The 16,846-nt window shown below is 36.5% G+C and overlaps 2 protein-coding genes across 6 annotated transcripts in view; both read right to left on the bottom strand.

Annotated features, from left to right (window-relative positions):
• LOC136262929 (uncharacterized) overlaps nt 1–16,846 on the bottom strand; it is a 100,923-nt gene that overhangs the window by 66,856 nt on the left and 17,221 nt on the right. The window lies entirely within an intron of this gene.
• On the bottom strand, nt 6,779–10,431 carry LOC136264007 (uncharacterized). 2 transcript variants are annotated; one of them, XM_066058677.1, is made up of 5 exons: nt 10,241–10,431; nt 9,938–10,038; nt 7,813–7,928; nt 7,641–7,767; nt 6,779–7,516 (listed from the first exon to the last, which is right to left on the bottom strand). In XM_066058677.1, exons 2-5 carry the CDS (start codon nt 9,980–9,982, stop codon nt 6,974–6,976), a joined length of 831 nt encoding a protein of 276 aa, XP_065914749.1. In that variant the 5' UTR covers nt 9,983–10,038; nt 10,241–10,431; the 3' UTR covers nt 6,779–6,973. The 2 variants fall into 2 exon arrangements, with proteins under 2 accessions (XP_065914749.1, XP_065914748.1); XM_066058676.1 differs by having other exon boundaries at nt 9,938–9,989.

The following is a 16,846-nucleotide window of genomic DNA, read 5'->3' as shown; positions in this document are numbered from 1 at the left end:
AGGCTACGAGAAGAGCCAAGTAGAGCCAAACAGCAAAGTAAGCAGTAAAAATGATCAACTATATGAATCTAGTCTGCTTTATCAATCACGTGAGCTATGTACTTTACAACCCAGTGAATGTAATTGTGGGATGCAACATGATTTGAGGCTCCTTCACTCGTGCAGATACCCTTCAGGAAATCCATCTACAACATGTACGGATGGTAACTAATTACAAAGTTGGCAACTAGTAAAAATTGGGACTTTGCTAGTCAAGAAGTCTGACCATGTAGCTACTCAGAGACTCCAGGACTTTATGCTATGTAGCTAGACCAGGACTTATGCTATGTAGCTAGACAACACCAAGGGTTTTGGAAAAGGCTAAATTTAAGAACAGCAGAAATGCACACTTGTAAAGTATTCTTGTGTTCATGGTCAGTTGTCTAATTAAGATCCTATCACTAGTCGTTATCACACTAATAAAATGTAAGTGTACTGAGACATGTACTACGGTGAGATCACTTAGTGTATTATATTGCCAGCTTTACAGTGGGTGAAAGTTGCACTGTACAGGAATATGGCATGCATCGTACTTTATACACTATTTTACAAAATACATTGGGCCGGTACAATGATATTTAACGCATGTTTTAGCAGTAGACAGCAAAGCAGTAAACAGACTGATATAACTAATACACATGATGTCATTGATTTGCAAAATTTCTGTACAAAGTAGAACTAGCTACCATCATGCACGTGTGTGTTACGTGTGTTTATTTTGTTGCGATAAAAATTAACTTTATCGTTGCCATTTCTAAGCTTAACAGCCTTCTTGCTTGTTGTAAGCTTGGGTGGATTTAGGTTAACAACTGCATGATTTTCCAATTCATGGTGAACAAAATAAGCCAGGTTGCAATTTCATTGTATTGACTGTTGCACTCGTAAATTATTGGTTTAAAAAGTGCTTGGTATAGTCACTGTATGCATATAAATGTACAGCTTTCGTTGTTCCTGCCCTCTACCCCCAAGAGTTTTCAACATGTAAGGCTGAAACTTTAGCAGCTCTTTGCCTTTTCCCTATAGACAACAAAGTTTTTATAAGAAATTCAAGATAAATGCAAACTAGTTTGGTTTTTGCTAAGATCAGCTGGTCATATTCAGTACGTGTATTATCACAAATTAAAGGCAGTAAACACTGAACCAAAATTTGGCGAAATCATGTATGGACTGACAGTCATGTGACACTTACCAAATTGACTATTATTGAGAATCAAGGACCAAATCCAAACTGCAAAGTAATGCTGAGCAATATACCAACTATTTAGTTAAACCACCATCTAATTTCTTAACACTGCAATACCATGGATTTAAAAAAAACACAGTTTTTAAAGCTTCACTGTTTTATATGATAAGTGTGCATGTAAATAGATATGCACTGGTGTACAAACTGCAGTCAGCTTGCCAACAATTCTGTCTTACTGTAAGTAAGAATGCTTACTTTTATATTATATCTGCAGGTAATGGAGGTTTAAAATGGCATACCGATAGTATAGTTATACAGCATCATCAAGTGGCAATCTGTGAAATACCAAAACACCATTTTGAATTTTACTGCAGGATGCAACATGATTGAACCTCCTCTTGCATGTAACACTCCTCAGGAAATTTTTCTAAAGTTCATGGTGATTGTAAAGTTGTGAGTCCACCCATACCAGTCTCCAACATCTCAGGTTCTTTATTAAATGCTTTGTATTTGAGCAGTTATACAGGCCAAGTAGCTCTTGACCAACTCAGATATGCCAACACTGCACACGTGTATGCATATCAGTGTGTGCATCATATTACTATACATTGCTAAATATCCTCTGTTTAAAACATGTAGATGGAGTAAGGCTTTCATAATCATCATCTCTATAACCACAGCTACTGCTTTGGTGTACTAATCACTCAGTGCTAGTGAAATTACATGCTGGCATTAATTTTGTTAATGTTATTGTGGTGCAAGCCTTTAAACAATGAAAAATTTGGTCATTGGTCTCTTTATATTGAAGTATCATTGCCAACTTAGCTATGTACGAATGGGGACAAAGACATTCACTAGTTGGTTGTGGGTTACACACACTTAGTCCACTGTACATCTATCTAGCTATTGCATGTATACTTGAGTAAACTCCATAGTTTGGCCAGGTGTACTTAATTTGGTTTATCAGCCATTGTCCACTTTCACTAGATACACACTTAAAGTGATTACTGAGTGATGTGGTCGTGTCCATATTTGTGCATGGTCAAAATTTATGGCTTGTACTGGGAATTAATTTGGCAATGATGCTTTACAAACAATTTGTAACATATCTAGTGGGAAACCTTTGATCCAGCTACAGACATGCTTCAGTACCAAGTCTTTTGCTGCATTGTGATCATGCGTGCATAATTATATTGATTCCAGTGATGGTGACACATGTATTTTATGACATACAAGTTGCACAATGTTCAGGTTATGACTTGGTTCGTAACATATGCAGTGCACATACAATTAGGGAAAATTTTACTCTAATAACTTCGTACCATGCAAAAATGTTTGAGATAGTTTTGTATGCAATTGTTATGCAATAGGCTATACATAGATGACACAGAATTTTGTCATGACATTGGGGAGTTATGGACAGAGTTGAAAGTATTAAACATGGAATGTTTTAGTAAACTATTGTGCAAAGTATGATTTTATATTGAAACGTGATTCTATATAAAATTTCATTAGCTTGAGGGCTTGAACTATTTTCTGCATGAAATACACCATGAAATATAATTATGTGCTCAATGTATTATTGACACCAACACACAGAATCCATTAGAGCTTGTAAAATCACAATTCTCTTACTGGTATGTATACCAGCAGGGTTAGCCTGCATACTTAGTTTTGTTGAGAAATTATCCCTGCCCTCACAACCTCTGCTGCAACTGTACAGTAGGGGTGGAGTGATGCTATCATTAGAAATATTTGGTTTTTAATATTCACTGTGAGAACCTTAGATTATAGAGACCAGCAAAGATTACTAAACCAAGTGGTTGAAAACAATGCATGCCAAGCAGAAACAGATTTTATAGCTTTTTTTGTAGTACTTTTCAAATATTATTCAGATAACATACAGAGTAACTACAAATGCAAGCATTGATCCCCACCCTATATTAATGTCAGGACACCATTATGCATCCACAACCTCTGTATCACAAAACAAGACCACTTCTGTAACAGATCACCTCTGCCAATAGAAATGGTTACACCACATGATGCAATATTTATTGGTGGTAGACTATGCTTATGTGAACGTAAGGGTCTGGGAACATTAGCATACTCAACTAGTGTTTTAGCAACATTATGCACTAATTGAAAGAAGCCTTTCAGTATAACCCTTGCATGGTCTTTGAAGAATCTATCTTATTCTCAGTATGAATGCATGCATGTGCTTGCACTGACTAAGTGACAACTGAAGAACTAAAGGATTCTTTATTCTAACTGACTACAAGTCATGTACCATAAACAATGAAAGTTTGGAGCAACTGAAGTATAGTGGATCCGCATCCGAAGTGGGTTGGTGGATGAAACTTTATTATTGAGTTAATATTGATAGCAAATTGATTCATAAAACTTTTGTCATTACGGTATGTTCTTATCATATGTTCACATGAATGGTCAGGTGTTGCCAGACTAGTGCAGCAAAATGTACCATCCTTAGTAGTCCTTACCAGTATTAAATGTTGAATACCCTTATAACAATCCTTACCCACATGTACATAGAACAAACTCGTGACAAATAAACTATCATCAAATGCATATACATTTGTATAGGTGACTCAGCATACCTCTATAGGCACAGAAATTCAATGTCAAATACTAAACATACAAACACACAACGTGCACGCCAATCCAAGTATACATATTCCTGTACAGTACAATTTTCACCTACAGTAATACTGGTAATGTAGTCCACTGAGTGATCTCACTGTACATATCCAAGTGTACAAATCACTCAGCCACATCAGTTTTGTTGGGTTAGTAGCCGCTACCAGCTGTTGGCTGGCTCTTAAACAAGTATTGTCCTCCATGAACACAGGAACACGCATTTCCGCTGTTCTTTAGCCTTTTCCACAACCCTTAAGCTTGGTATTGTCTACATAGCAGTCACAGTAAAGTCCTGGAGTCTCTGATGTAAACTATGGTCAGACTTCTTGACTAGCAAAGTCCCAACTTTCACACTGACACTGATTGCCAATTTTTGTAACTCGCTACCATCCGTACGTGGTTCCACCATTGTAGACGGATTACCTGAAGAGTAGTGCTGCACGAGTGAGGAGCCTCAAGTCATGTTGCATCCAGAGTTGGGGTAGTTACTACAGAAAAGTAACTAGTTACTAGTTACACGTTACTTTTATCCCATGTAACTTAGTTACAGTTACAGTTACTTTTCAAAAGGTAACTAAGTACTCTAGTTACTAGTTACTTTCGTAGTATAAATTATGACTTGTTTTTAGCTTTTGTAACATGAATTTTGCTCAGAAATATATCATTAAGGGATGCAACACATATATGCACTTAAAATAACAACTCTGTTGCTCTTTCAGGTCAGTTTTAATTATTGCTACGTCTGTTACTCAGGCTGAATCATAGAGAACAGTACACAGAATCTGTCTACTTAATCTGGCTGTAGAATATATGGCACAAAAATTGAAGTGCTCTTGCTTTTAAAGCATAATTAGTCATAGTTACAATGTAACTATTGTAACTAGTTACCATTGTAACTTAGTTACTTTCAGACAATTACTCCTAGTTACAAGTTACTAGTTACAAAGCAAGTAACTAGTTATATTACTAGTTACTTTAAAAGTAATCCGTTACATAACTTAGTTACAAAAGTACCTAGTTACCCCCAAGTCTGCTTTTCTGTAAAGTCTGTCCACAACACCTGATGATGACAGTGAACTTGTGCAAGCCAAATGGTTATCACTGGACAACCATGTGCATGATGTTCACAGGAGGCATAGTACAAATTTCCAAAGTGTTCTCATGGTAGATTAAGACACCAAGATAGGGAGAAAAAGTGGTTTAAAAGACGTAAGTAGGGTATGATATCCACATATATAGTGATATGGTTGAGCATGTATATTATTGAATAGACGCAAAAGCAAGTGAGAAGCTAACATCTTTTCTGACCAATTCAACACACTTGAAGGACATGACCCGCCTTGCTGTTGCTCACCAGACATCTAGCTTGGAGTCATTCCACAATGTTGTGATTAACTTTGCACCAAAGGTAGTTGCTTTTTCTTACAAGGGAATGAATGTAATAGTCACTTGGCTTCATTTTATTCATTCAATTTAGTGTTAATGTAATGATTGGTGTGTTAATTTCTCTATTATGAGCTAACTATTTGCACCTTTAATCATTAATTGTGTAACCTAACCTGCAGACATAAAGTTGCTTTTACAGTGCAGGTTAAAGCTAGCAGCATTGCATTTTAATGAAAACAGTAACCATCCTCAAACAGTCACAAAGTAAGGTGTGGAACGGTATGATGTCGTACAACCTAAGTATAAGAGTGGTGGTTATCTTGTACGCAAAGTTCATGTGAAAGCTACATATGGTAAGAGAAATAAGGTTTATTTGATTTAGCTCTTATAGTTGATGATATGTATGTAGGTTATGTTGAACAGCTACTACAAGAAACCATCGGACAATACAACTCAGGAGGAAGCGATCTGCAAGAAGATCCTAAACCACTATGCTCTGCTTTTGAGCAACCAGACAAAGCAATTGCAAAACAACAACACAAAAGTCAATTTAGCACTACTTAAGTATAGGATATTTGGATATCATTATTTTGCCCATAACAGTATAATTCACTTTCGCATTATGCATGAAGTTTACATGATATACGTATATTTATATGGTAATATTACAATTTAGGGTACTTGAAGCCTACATATATATGTCTCTGAAGGAAAGGTGTGCCTTATTTTATCCACAGCACAACTTGGTAGTACTGACTTTCCCAGCCAACCCCAGGAGTATTACAGCAGGAATCTGTTTACGGCTTGGAAGTATCCATAACAAAGTCTTTCTATACCTATTACTTCACTCTAATACATGACTGAATTACTAATAAGATATGATTCTTCCATGGAATGTATACGCAGGCGTAACGCAGCGTTCCCCCTCTGGCGTCAGCAACTTATGACGCATTCACAGGAAAAAAAGTGACATTTCTGGAGCAAAAATCAACATGGAAATGTACAGGAAATGTAACTGTTGAATTTACTATATCAAACCTGGAGTAAACTTGTATACCGTAAATGTCACATGTTGGGACATTTCCTAAAACATTGGAAATTTCATGTGTTTAGACATTTCCTCTGCCAAAAATTTGACGTGTTGTTAGATTTCCTGTATGTATTCAGAAATTTGACATTTACATGAGATTTCCTAATTTAAGGACAAATGGCATGCAGTGACATTTCCTACCCTATTCAGAAATTTGACATTTACATGAGATTTCCTTGGTCAAAGACACATGGCATGCAGTGACATTTCCTACACTATTCATAAATTTGACAATACAAAACATTAACTTTATTTTGCACTCTACTGTATATGTGTGCATATAATCACATTATAAGGGAGGTTTGAAATATTGTACCACAAGTTAAGGATGTGTTGCTAGGTGTGGAATAACAATCATTATTAAAGTTTTATATTAACAATTCATTTAGCTGAATAACTATTTCTCAATAGCTGCATGCATGGATATGATATTCTAACAGGGATTAAATTTCTAATTTAAATACAAATGTGTGGTTATGCGTATTAAATATCATACGATGCACTTTATAATTGTTCTATGTGCATATACAAGCGATGGGTACAATGTCAAGAAATGTTGTGTTCAATTATTATCCAAATAAATTCAGGTGTATCAGTCATTGTGACAACATTAGGGTTTAGCGAACAAAAATAGCAAGGGTCATATCAGTATTATACTGACTGCTAGAAATGGAAGATGGTAGGAGGCAATCACGCCAGCGGCAATCTTTTGGATTTGTCAGTGTAGAAGCTGTCCAGTAGGTATCACAGTTCTTGTAATGATTGGTTGGTGATACTTTATCAAATGTAATGCCAAGTATACCAGAAAAATGAACTGATGGTGCTGGTGATACTCCATTGCTTGCTGTACACTGATCTACCACCTTCTTAGCATCGAGTAGTATACCTCCTGTCCAGTGGTAATCAATATTGCGATTGAAATAACCTTTATATGCATAAACTATTGTTCCTTTGTGATATGCTACTATCATTTGTTCAGTGGAGTTGAAACGAGTTTTGTTAGGTACATTACACCATTCCTGATGACTAGCATCCTTGACACAAGGTTGATTGTAGTCAGAGTAGTAGAACATCTTTTCATACAGTGTTGTGTACTTCATGTAAGTATGCTGCCAAACAAGAGTCCATCCTCCACCATCGATTGTCATGTCACAGTAGATCTGTGGAATTATATTAACCAATAAAATTTAATAAGACATTACTTGTATGTTTCTTTAGATTTTGTAGTTCACTGATGCATTAAACATTGGAAATTGCAACAGTGTTCATATATAGCTTACAAACCTGCATATACTGTGCCCAGTACACTCCACTTTCAGGAGATCTGGTACAATCTGTAGACAATGCTTCTTTAATTTGTTTGCAGTTTGTAGCACTACGTTCCTTAGTTTTCCCAGTGGATGGAGACAACCTATATAAGTTTTGTTAAAGTCACTCTTGTAGGTAGTTAACTTACTCAAATGGGGTCCATGTTGCACTCTTACATATCCAAATGACTAAAGGATCAACTGGACTGTAAACACTTTCTCCTTCATTATCACTAGTACACTGTTTAGTGGGAGTAGCGGAACGCTATATTATTGAAATAACAAAGAAGTAACTGCAATATCACTGGTGTCCAGATTGTTTGTCTACCTGTCCAAAGTTGTAATTAGTTTACGATGTACTTAAAGATTTAGCAGAAGAATCCCCCCAGATCCCCAACTCTTGTTATAAATGATGTATAAAAACTGACCAACTTGCCCAGATTGTTTATAATGTTAATGTGATTTCTAACCAATTAAATCATGGTATGAGTTACATCCAGTTTATTCCAAACCCTTGTTTAGAATGATGTTACAATAAACTGATTTTATAGCAATACAGTCAAATTTCTCTAAAATGTGATGCTCATGACACACGTCAATTATACTGGTGTTGTTAGATAGTCACCTCTATAAGCTGACATTGTACAATATTTAGAATTGGATTATACAGTAAGTTACAGATAAGAAAGAGCACACAACATTAAATTTTACAGGTATAAATTACGTACATACATTCAAATTGTTTTATAGATCATTGTAAGCATACATGCTTAAAAAAAACTGTGTTAATTCCTGCCACCATTCCAGATGATAGAGGTTAAACTCAATGGAGGCTAACACTGTGAAAAAAGAGGGATATAAGATGGTATTTCCAGTGGCTTATTGAATACAAAAAAGCTTGATATAACCTGTATTATACTAACAATCTCATGTAAGGCTTTAGTTAATGTGTTAAACATACTGAAACCATATATGTGATGGTATAGTGTGGGCATTATACTAGATATAAGCTATTTTAGGTAATATGGTAAATAAACTGAAACCATATATGTAATAGTATAGTATGCATTATACTAAAGTATAACATGAGTATAATACAGGGTTTATATCAAGGTTTATTTGTATTCAATAAGCCACTGGAAATACCATATTATATCCCACTTTTTTCACAGTGTAAAACTATACTAGGTAATTAAATTTTGTGTAGCTCATGATCAAAGGCATCAAACTTTTGGTGTCAGTTTAGGCACCCGTAGTTTGGCACACAGGTGTCACTTTCATGGTGTTATAGTTTCTGATTCAATTCTGAAGTATGTGTGTATCATTTGTGTTATATACAAGCTTCATTCCTTACATATATATTTGGCACTGTAGTGTGGATTGAAGTGTGAAATTTAAATCAAATTGCATGTTGTTTTATATGTAGAGCTACATACATATACACTTGGCACAACTGGTATTCTGCAGTGCACTGTACATCAATAGATGAATCGAATATGAAATGTAATTTATGCACACAGTGCCACACACGTGTAACAAGAACAAATCATTTTAATTCCATAGGTAAGGTCACAATTAGGTTGTATACACATCAGGGACAGGCCAAAGAGTGGGGGGCAATTATGACAATGAAATTTACACAGTGGAGGTGAAACATAGAACAGATATGGATATTTTTCAAGTGTTGATATATTATGTGCACTTATATTTTCTTGTAAACCATTGTGTAGTATTTGTACAAACAATGTACATAGTTATTAATAATTTTTGTGAATGGCTTACATGTCTTAAGTGTTATTTGATGACGGCATGTGTGCCTGCTTAGTAGAATTTGACCATAATTTGTACTGGTAATTTCTCACTAGACAATTTGTAGTAGCCACCTGGTGTTGTGGCAAGTTTCATGTTTTGTTTGTGCAAGACAATCTTAAAGCTGTGTATATTTATTCTCCCAAATTTTTTTTGACAGACTGCATGTGACAGTATTTCTGAATCAACTGTCACTGTGCTTATCATGCTGCGTTAGCTCAGAACCACTAGATTTTAATGTGGATCATGCCTTTTGTGAAGTTTTTAACAAAATCAAATTCTTCCCTTAAATTGTAGCCAGAAGGCTAATCATAGCTTGCATAATAATATAGCCAGAGTATTATATATCTGTACAGTATAGATGATAACTTTAATAGCCATTGTAGTGACAGTACAAAAAATGAATATATGTAACATTGTGTATATATACATTGTGGTTTGCATCAGTAAATACGTATTACATACCTTATGAACAACTGAAAGAGGGTTTTCTTTCCCTTGTAGCATCATGGCATGGCTGTGAATTGGTATAAGAAATGATTGCTCTGCCACTCTATTCCAAACACCTTTGGACCATAAATATGTCCTTATTAGGACTTGTATTTAGATGCTAAAAATGTATGTATACTTAATACAGTCATCAGCAAATGGGACTACAGATAGTGCATGTGTGTGTCCACATTCCAGTATGTCCTTTTTGAGATGCTCCACATTTAGTTCATATTGTGTGCATGGTAGCTATGTATAGCATATTTTAGGTATCATTACCTTAGCTTAAGCATGACTGCTATCAGACTGTAGAGAAGAATTGTTGAATTCATCTTGAAGTCCCACTACAGCAACTAGTAGTCACAGGATCTTTGCAACAGCTGTGAACTATCCAACTGAGTCTTACACTGTCTCACTGTAGTATTTGACTAAATTGAGAGGAATTTGTTTAACTTACTTGTACGGCACATGTCTACTGCTCTACAAGCATGCATGCATTTTTGATTAAGCATGCATGTCATTTTTGATAACAAGAGTTACTGATTTATTGAGTATATAATTCTGTAAGTGCTTCACAAGTGTATAAAGTGTTTGAATTTTTCAATGATTAAGTAGAGGTTGAATGCAGAGAAGATCTCAAATCCCAGCTGTTGTGGCTCTTCTGGCACATGCCTAGACTGCATGTTGCGGGGGATCAAGTCACCACTGAGTCTGGGATTTTTTCTGCATTCTTCAATATTTTAGTTACATGTTTCACACTCTCTGTATTCACAGGCTTTAGCCTTCTCACAGGTCACTAGTGGGATAGCATTTAATAATAATAATCTGTGGTACAATACATAAAATGATGAAGTGTGCCAATGTCTGGTCAGTCAAGGTATTCTGTACACTCTTCGGCATGAATTTTTTTTCAAGGATGTATCCTGTCTGACAAAACTTACTTGACACTTTCAATCAAGGGCGTCAGAGTAGGTGTGACCAGTGAGGCCACAGCCTCATCACTTTTTAGTTGGAAATAAAAAACTTTCAATTTGATGAATCCAACACCAAAGTAGACATGCAATACTTGTAGCATTTATTCAATACAACAATTGATAAAACAGCACTTTTACTAAGCATAAACTTAAGTGCCTCTAAAAATAATTGCCGTTATGTATCCCACTAGGGACCTGTGAGAAGGCTAGGCATGTAAATACAGGGAGTCAGAAACATGTATCTAAAACTGTGAAGAATGCAGAAAAAAAATAGCTTTGGCTATGTTTCTCTTTGTAGTTACTTTGGTTACAGTTTATCTCAGTAATAAACTCAAATGATAAGTTTTAAGAGTTAAGAGTTAAACAGTATTATGGAGGTGCTTTATGGCAGTGTCCTGACACTCCTGGACCAGTTATATCCTGAACACTTAATTGTCAGGTAGCTAACTAGCGCCTACTACAGTGTTACAAAAAATTTCCTCCAAATAACACTTCAAAATGTCAATTTCAGTGAAGGGTGGGGGGGGGGCATGCTCTTACAATATTAGTCTGACGCTCCTGCTTTCAATGTATGCATGAAAAGCTATGTTAGATAATAGAATAGTCTATCCAAAGTATCTGATACAGTTATTGCTTGACTAATTAATAAACTACGGACTTATCAGGGATGGATCCAAGGGGGTTCAAAGGGTTCCATCAGCTTGATGAGTTGTTGACAAGTTTTTCAATTCAGTACTTCTAAATGTCAAAGAAATACTTATTGCAACTTAATATATAGTGACAAAACACTCATTTTACCTCCCTTTACTGCAAAATCACTCGAAACTACCACCCCAGCATTTTCATGCTCAATAAGTGCCTCTAAAATAATTATTGTTTTATGTTTCAAAGCTACCTCTAAAGGTTTCAGTTACATTTCTAAAGGCCTAAATGGTAAGATTTAATGGTGAAACATTGATTGCTGAGGAGTAATTATTTATAAAATCTTATTGGGTGAAGCTGCAATTATCATGGAACCACCCTTTTAAAAAAATCTGAAACCACTCCTACTTATTCTATAATGTACATCAGACCAACAAAATACCTTGCTTATGATTTGGATTGATAGTAGTTGATCTTGTTGATCTAGTCAGTATGGTGGTTTGACACTTACCTCAAGCACAAGAGCAATCATTGTGAAGAAATGTGCACCAGGAAACAGACTAACCTTAATTTAATAACTGGCACAAAGAAGGATATAACATATTTTATTGCTAACGTCATGGTGTAAACCATAACAGATCTACTAAAGTAAGTTTGCAGGTATGAAAACGCAACATGCATATGCTACATATTACATGCATGCTTGTAAACATTCCACAATTGAGTCCTATGTACATGATGTACGGAATTTTATCATAAACACAAAGTTCCAATCTACATAATATTATTATTTCTGGAGCATCACGTGAGATCACGTGACCTTCCAAGAATCCTGAAGTGGAAAGAAGTCTGGTCAGTGTATGGTGGCTGGCACTGGTCATGGAGTGATTCCAAAGTATGTTTTTGTGTGTTTGGCTTTTTTACAGCCAGATGAGTGTTATATGTGACTGGATTTTGGAAAAACGATCCAAATTGCCCAATAGAAGTTTCGAGATAAACGGTTTTAAAGAATTGAAGCCAGCATAACTCTCCAAGGATAGCAAGCACGCGTATGAAATTTACACAAAAGATGCATTGATCTGTTACCTTTCAGGCCACTTCCAGCACTTGTTGCTTGTAGAGTTTCCCGCCAATTAAGATAGAAAATCTGAGCAGTTGGACGAGCGAAGTAGTATCACGAGTGCTCACAAAGGGGTGGAGGGTGGGGGGTGGCGGGGAGGGCAAGAGATAGAAAGAGATAGAACTCAAAATGGAGGCAGACCACGATTGGAGTCTAGACACGAGATTACAGGGCTGTGCTGCCTCCTTAGTGGCTGATATGTAGCAAAATCAACAGGGAACACGTTTGGCCAACATTATAAGGCTGTCCACCAGTAAACCACTGATTCTTGCCAAGCCAGGTCCTTCACAAGGTCTGAAACCGCCATTTGAGCACTCCACACCACCCAGAAAAGACGTCTGTTAAAACCAGCCTCGTGTAGTTTGAGTAGTACTGAGGTTCAAAACTAGTAGTATGATAGTGTAGCTATCCACTGGTGGTGTTAGTTTGATTTTGCCTGATGTGCGATTTGGATCGGTTTTGTAAAATCTGGTCACATATATAAATCTATGGATGTTGAAATTAAGTTTTAGCTGATATGAAGTTAATAATAATAGTCACGCATATTTTGCTAAATACTTTGCAAGTGATGCTGCTATTAAATAGTATCACGATCACTACTACACTGACTATTCATGATGATACTGGACAATACTTACACCACTGTATGTAGCCATATTTCAATCATTTCTGGTCTCACATACTGTATTGCGTAGCAATCCTGCACACACTATCATCTTGAAATAATAACATGCTTTGAGGCTATGATGTTCACATTTTTCTGCCGGAGTAGTGTATGGTTTATCAGGTACATGTAGGTGGACTTATTCAGTTACAAGGATTCTTAGCCAAATATTGCTTAACAAGTGGTTTTAATGGCACTAATGTACAATCGTAACAGGGCGGATTTAGGGAGGTGCTTGGGGTGCTGAAGCACCCCCCTTCCAAAATTTTATCATGTGCAAGCTAGGAATCTTCTAGAAGTTGCAGTATAGATGCAATTGCATCGTATATGTATGCATGGGCAATGAAAAAATGGAAAGAAAAGGGGGAATGGCTAATCTTTACTTAGAATTACTAAGAGGGGTTTAACTTAAACTTTTGGTGTGAGACTTACCCTAAAAGCCACTAAAAATCGAAATACTCTAATAAAACAGTCAACTACTCTAATAGAACATCCATCATAATGTTTTTTTCAAGAAGTTTCCAGTGTGGTTTCTTGACCTGTGCACTGCTATCTTACCATTGCTCCAAACATCCTGCCTTATACTAATCACTTTCTGAGAACAACTTCTGTTAATATTATAGTGAGTATTTTCAGTTGTTGCTACATTGATACTTGGGTTGACATGCTTAAGTAAAACAGTTAATTTCTTAGCATGTATACAGTTAACAAGGCTGTAGTATCTGAGAACTGTCTGTCTTTGCTTTATCAGTGCCAAAGTTCCATGCTGCATTTATCTGAATCTAGCACCTAATAAAATTTAATGTCATACAGTGTTTGCACTCCTAAACCCTTTGAGCTCAACTTCATAAGTTATGATACCACAGCATTTACACTATAACTAGTTGTGCATGTAAGTGACTTTGGACTCTGGTTGTAAAAAAATAATATGGTGATGGGGTCATATAGCTATAAAAAGTCAGATTGAAATAGTAACAGAACAGTCTGTGGCTATAATTTATATGCTACAAAGTTGAAGTTATTTTTGTGTGCATTTTAAATCTCTACAATGACCTTAAGATCCAATCCTGTATATGTCTTTGACAATCCACTATTATGTATTATAATCTAATAGCATTTACAAGCGTAGTTCTGTTTTTCTAAAATTGCATACAACTGAACTCATCCATCTTTTACCCCCACAATCTTTCAGTACAATAGAATATTTGGTTAAAAATGGCTTCCAGATTCAATCTTGTGATAGCTATATTTCCTGAGGAAGCATCACCCCAGACCCCCTAGCTGGAAAATTCTACATATGCGTACTCTACACACTGCACGGTGAGTGTATACTTGCCCTCTCAAGCCCTCTCTTCATTGTTACTGTTTGGACGTTATAGTTTGAGCTATGAGACTGTAAAGCACACTAGCTATACCCTAAGCCAAGCAATACACTAAATTTAGTGATCTTGTATATTGATGAATTTATATACCACATAAATTTTATTAATTCATGAATTTATATAATCAGTTAGCAAAAAACCAAATTCTAAAATCGTTAAATTTAATGTATCGCTAAATTAAGGTATTTCAAACACAAATTTAATGGCAAGTATTGATCATGTATAGCTGCATCCTTCTCCTCCCTTTTCTTTATGTAAAGAATATATTTTTAGTTAATGGCTGTGCCTTTATATATGACAGCTAGTATTACAACTGTTCTGGAATAATGGTGTCATTATTTTCATCATTATTCATTAATACACTTAGGTGACTCACAATGCTTTACAAGCATTGTGAAAGCATTGTGAATCACTTGGCATCATTTTTCAGTCAAAAATATTGCCAAATTTTAATACTGAATAGGCTAAATTTGCAAAAAAATTTCTGTGGGGGCATGCCCCCAGACCCTCCTAGATAGAGCATGCATGAGTGTACTTCACACACTATAGCTAGCTAGTTGTATTAACCAGTTGTTGCTTTACTTAGCCAACCAACCATTATGTTAGCACCCCTCCTTCTGAAATCCTAGATCCGCCCCTGACCATGATTAAATGCAATATCAATATTTTAGACTACAGTGAAACCTATCTAATCAGGTTGCTGTACAGTAGGTCACCTGGTCAATGTAATTAGACAATCCCCACATGTACAAATTGACCTGTCTAATGCAGCCACCTGCTTAGGAATTTGATCCAAAGGTTTGCAGAAAAAAAAGAGTTTCAGCATATCATGATAATAGTATATGTGACCGGATTTCACATAACAAGGCTTCCACACACACAAAATCAAACTTACGTTTTTACCAGAAATGGATTGCTGGCCTAATACACTATCACATTCCACACTGTACTTCCTTCAGGACTGGCAAGTCTGGTTTCTGTGGCAGCTTTCTTCCGACCCTGTCAAAGCCACGAGTGGGAGATTGGCGCCATTGGATGGCCATGGCTTTGTGATAATGGTGTGTAGTGAGCTGGGACTTCACAGAGAGCTCACCAATAGTGTTCTCGGTCAATTTGGAGTGATTTGAGGGCCATGGGGAGCCCAAACTTGGCCTCTGGATTCCAATCGTCTTCTTACTCCATTTTATACCCGTATATTAAGACCACCATCCACCCCCACCCTCCCACCCTATTACTATCACCTGTGATATTATTACCCACTCGAGAAAAGCTGCCCAAAACAGAGCTAATTTTGGGTATCAGAAATGTATACACCCACTCAGTGATAGCTAGTAAATAGATGCATACTTGGTGCAAATTTTGCTTGCACAGCTGTAGGCACTGGGAAGTTATTACACAATGATTACTTAAAATCGCCATATCTCCTAACGAAGTTTTGTGCGTCGAAGCCGGGTTTTGTCAAATTCAGTCACACATGAATACATTATAGCCCATACAAAGTGTAACTTACCAATTGACGCTTGAAAACAGGCCCACACTTTATTACCAACCCATGGAACACAAGGAGTAGCAAGAGGCAGCCAAACAAGCTAACTTTAGTATTGTTAGATCACGTGATCTCACGTGATGCCTCTCTTAATATTAAAAGTCATGAATACATTATAGCCCATACAAAGTGTAACTTACCAATTGACGCTTGAAAACAGGCCCACACTTTATTACCAACCCATGGAACACAAGGAGTAGCAAGAGGCAGCCAAACAAGCTAACTTTAGTATTGTTAGATCACGTGATCTCACGTGATGCCTCTCTTAATATTAAATGTGACCGGATTTCACATAACAAGGCTTCCACACACACAAAATCAAACTTACGTTTTTACCAGAAATGGATTGCTGGCCTAATACACTATCACATTCCACACTGTACTTCCTTCAGGACTGGCAAGTCTGGTTTCTGTGGCAGCTTTCTTCCGACCCTGTCAAAGCCACGAGTGGGAGATTGGCGCCATTGGATGGCCATGGCTTTGTGATAATGGTGTGTAGTGAGCTGGGACTTCACAGAGAGCTCACCAATAGTGTTCTCGGTCAATTTGGAGTGATT

The sequence above is a fragment of the Dysidea avara genome, chromosome 8 (genome assembly GCF_963678975.1).
Source record: "Dysidea avara chromosome 8, odDysAvar1.4, whole genome shotgun sequence".
NCBI lineage: Eukaryota > Metazoa > Porifera > Demospongiae > Dictyoceratida > Dysideidae > Dysidea > Dysidea avara.
The sequence above is the reverse complement of the archived record's forward strand: the minus strand, read 5'-3'. Positions and strand labels throughout refer to the sequence as shown.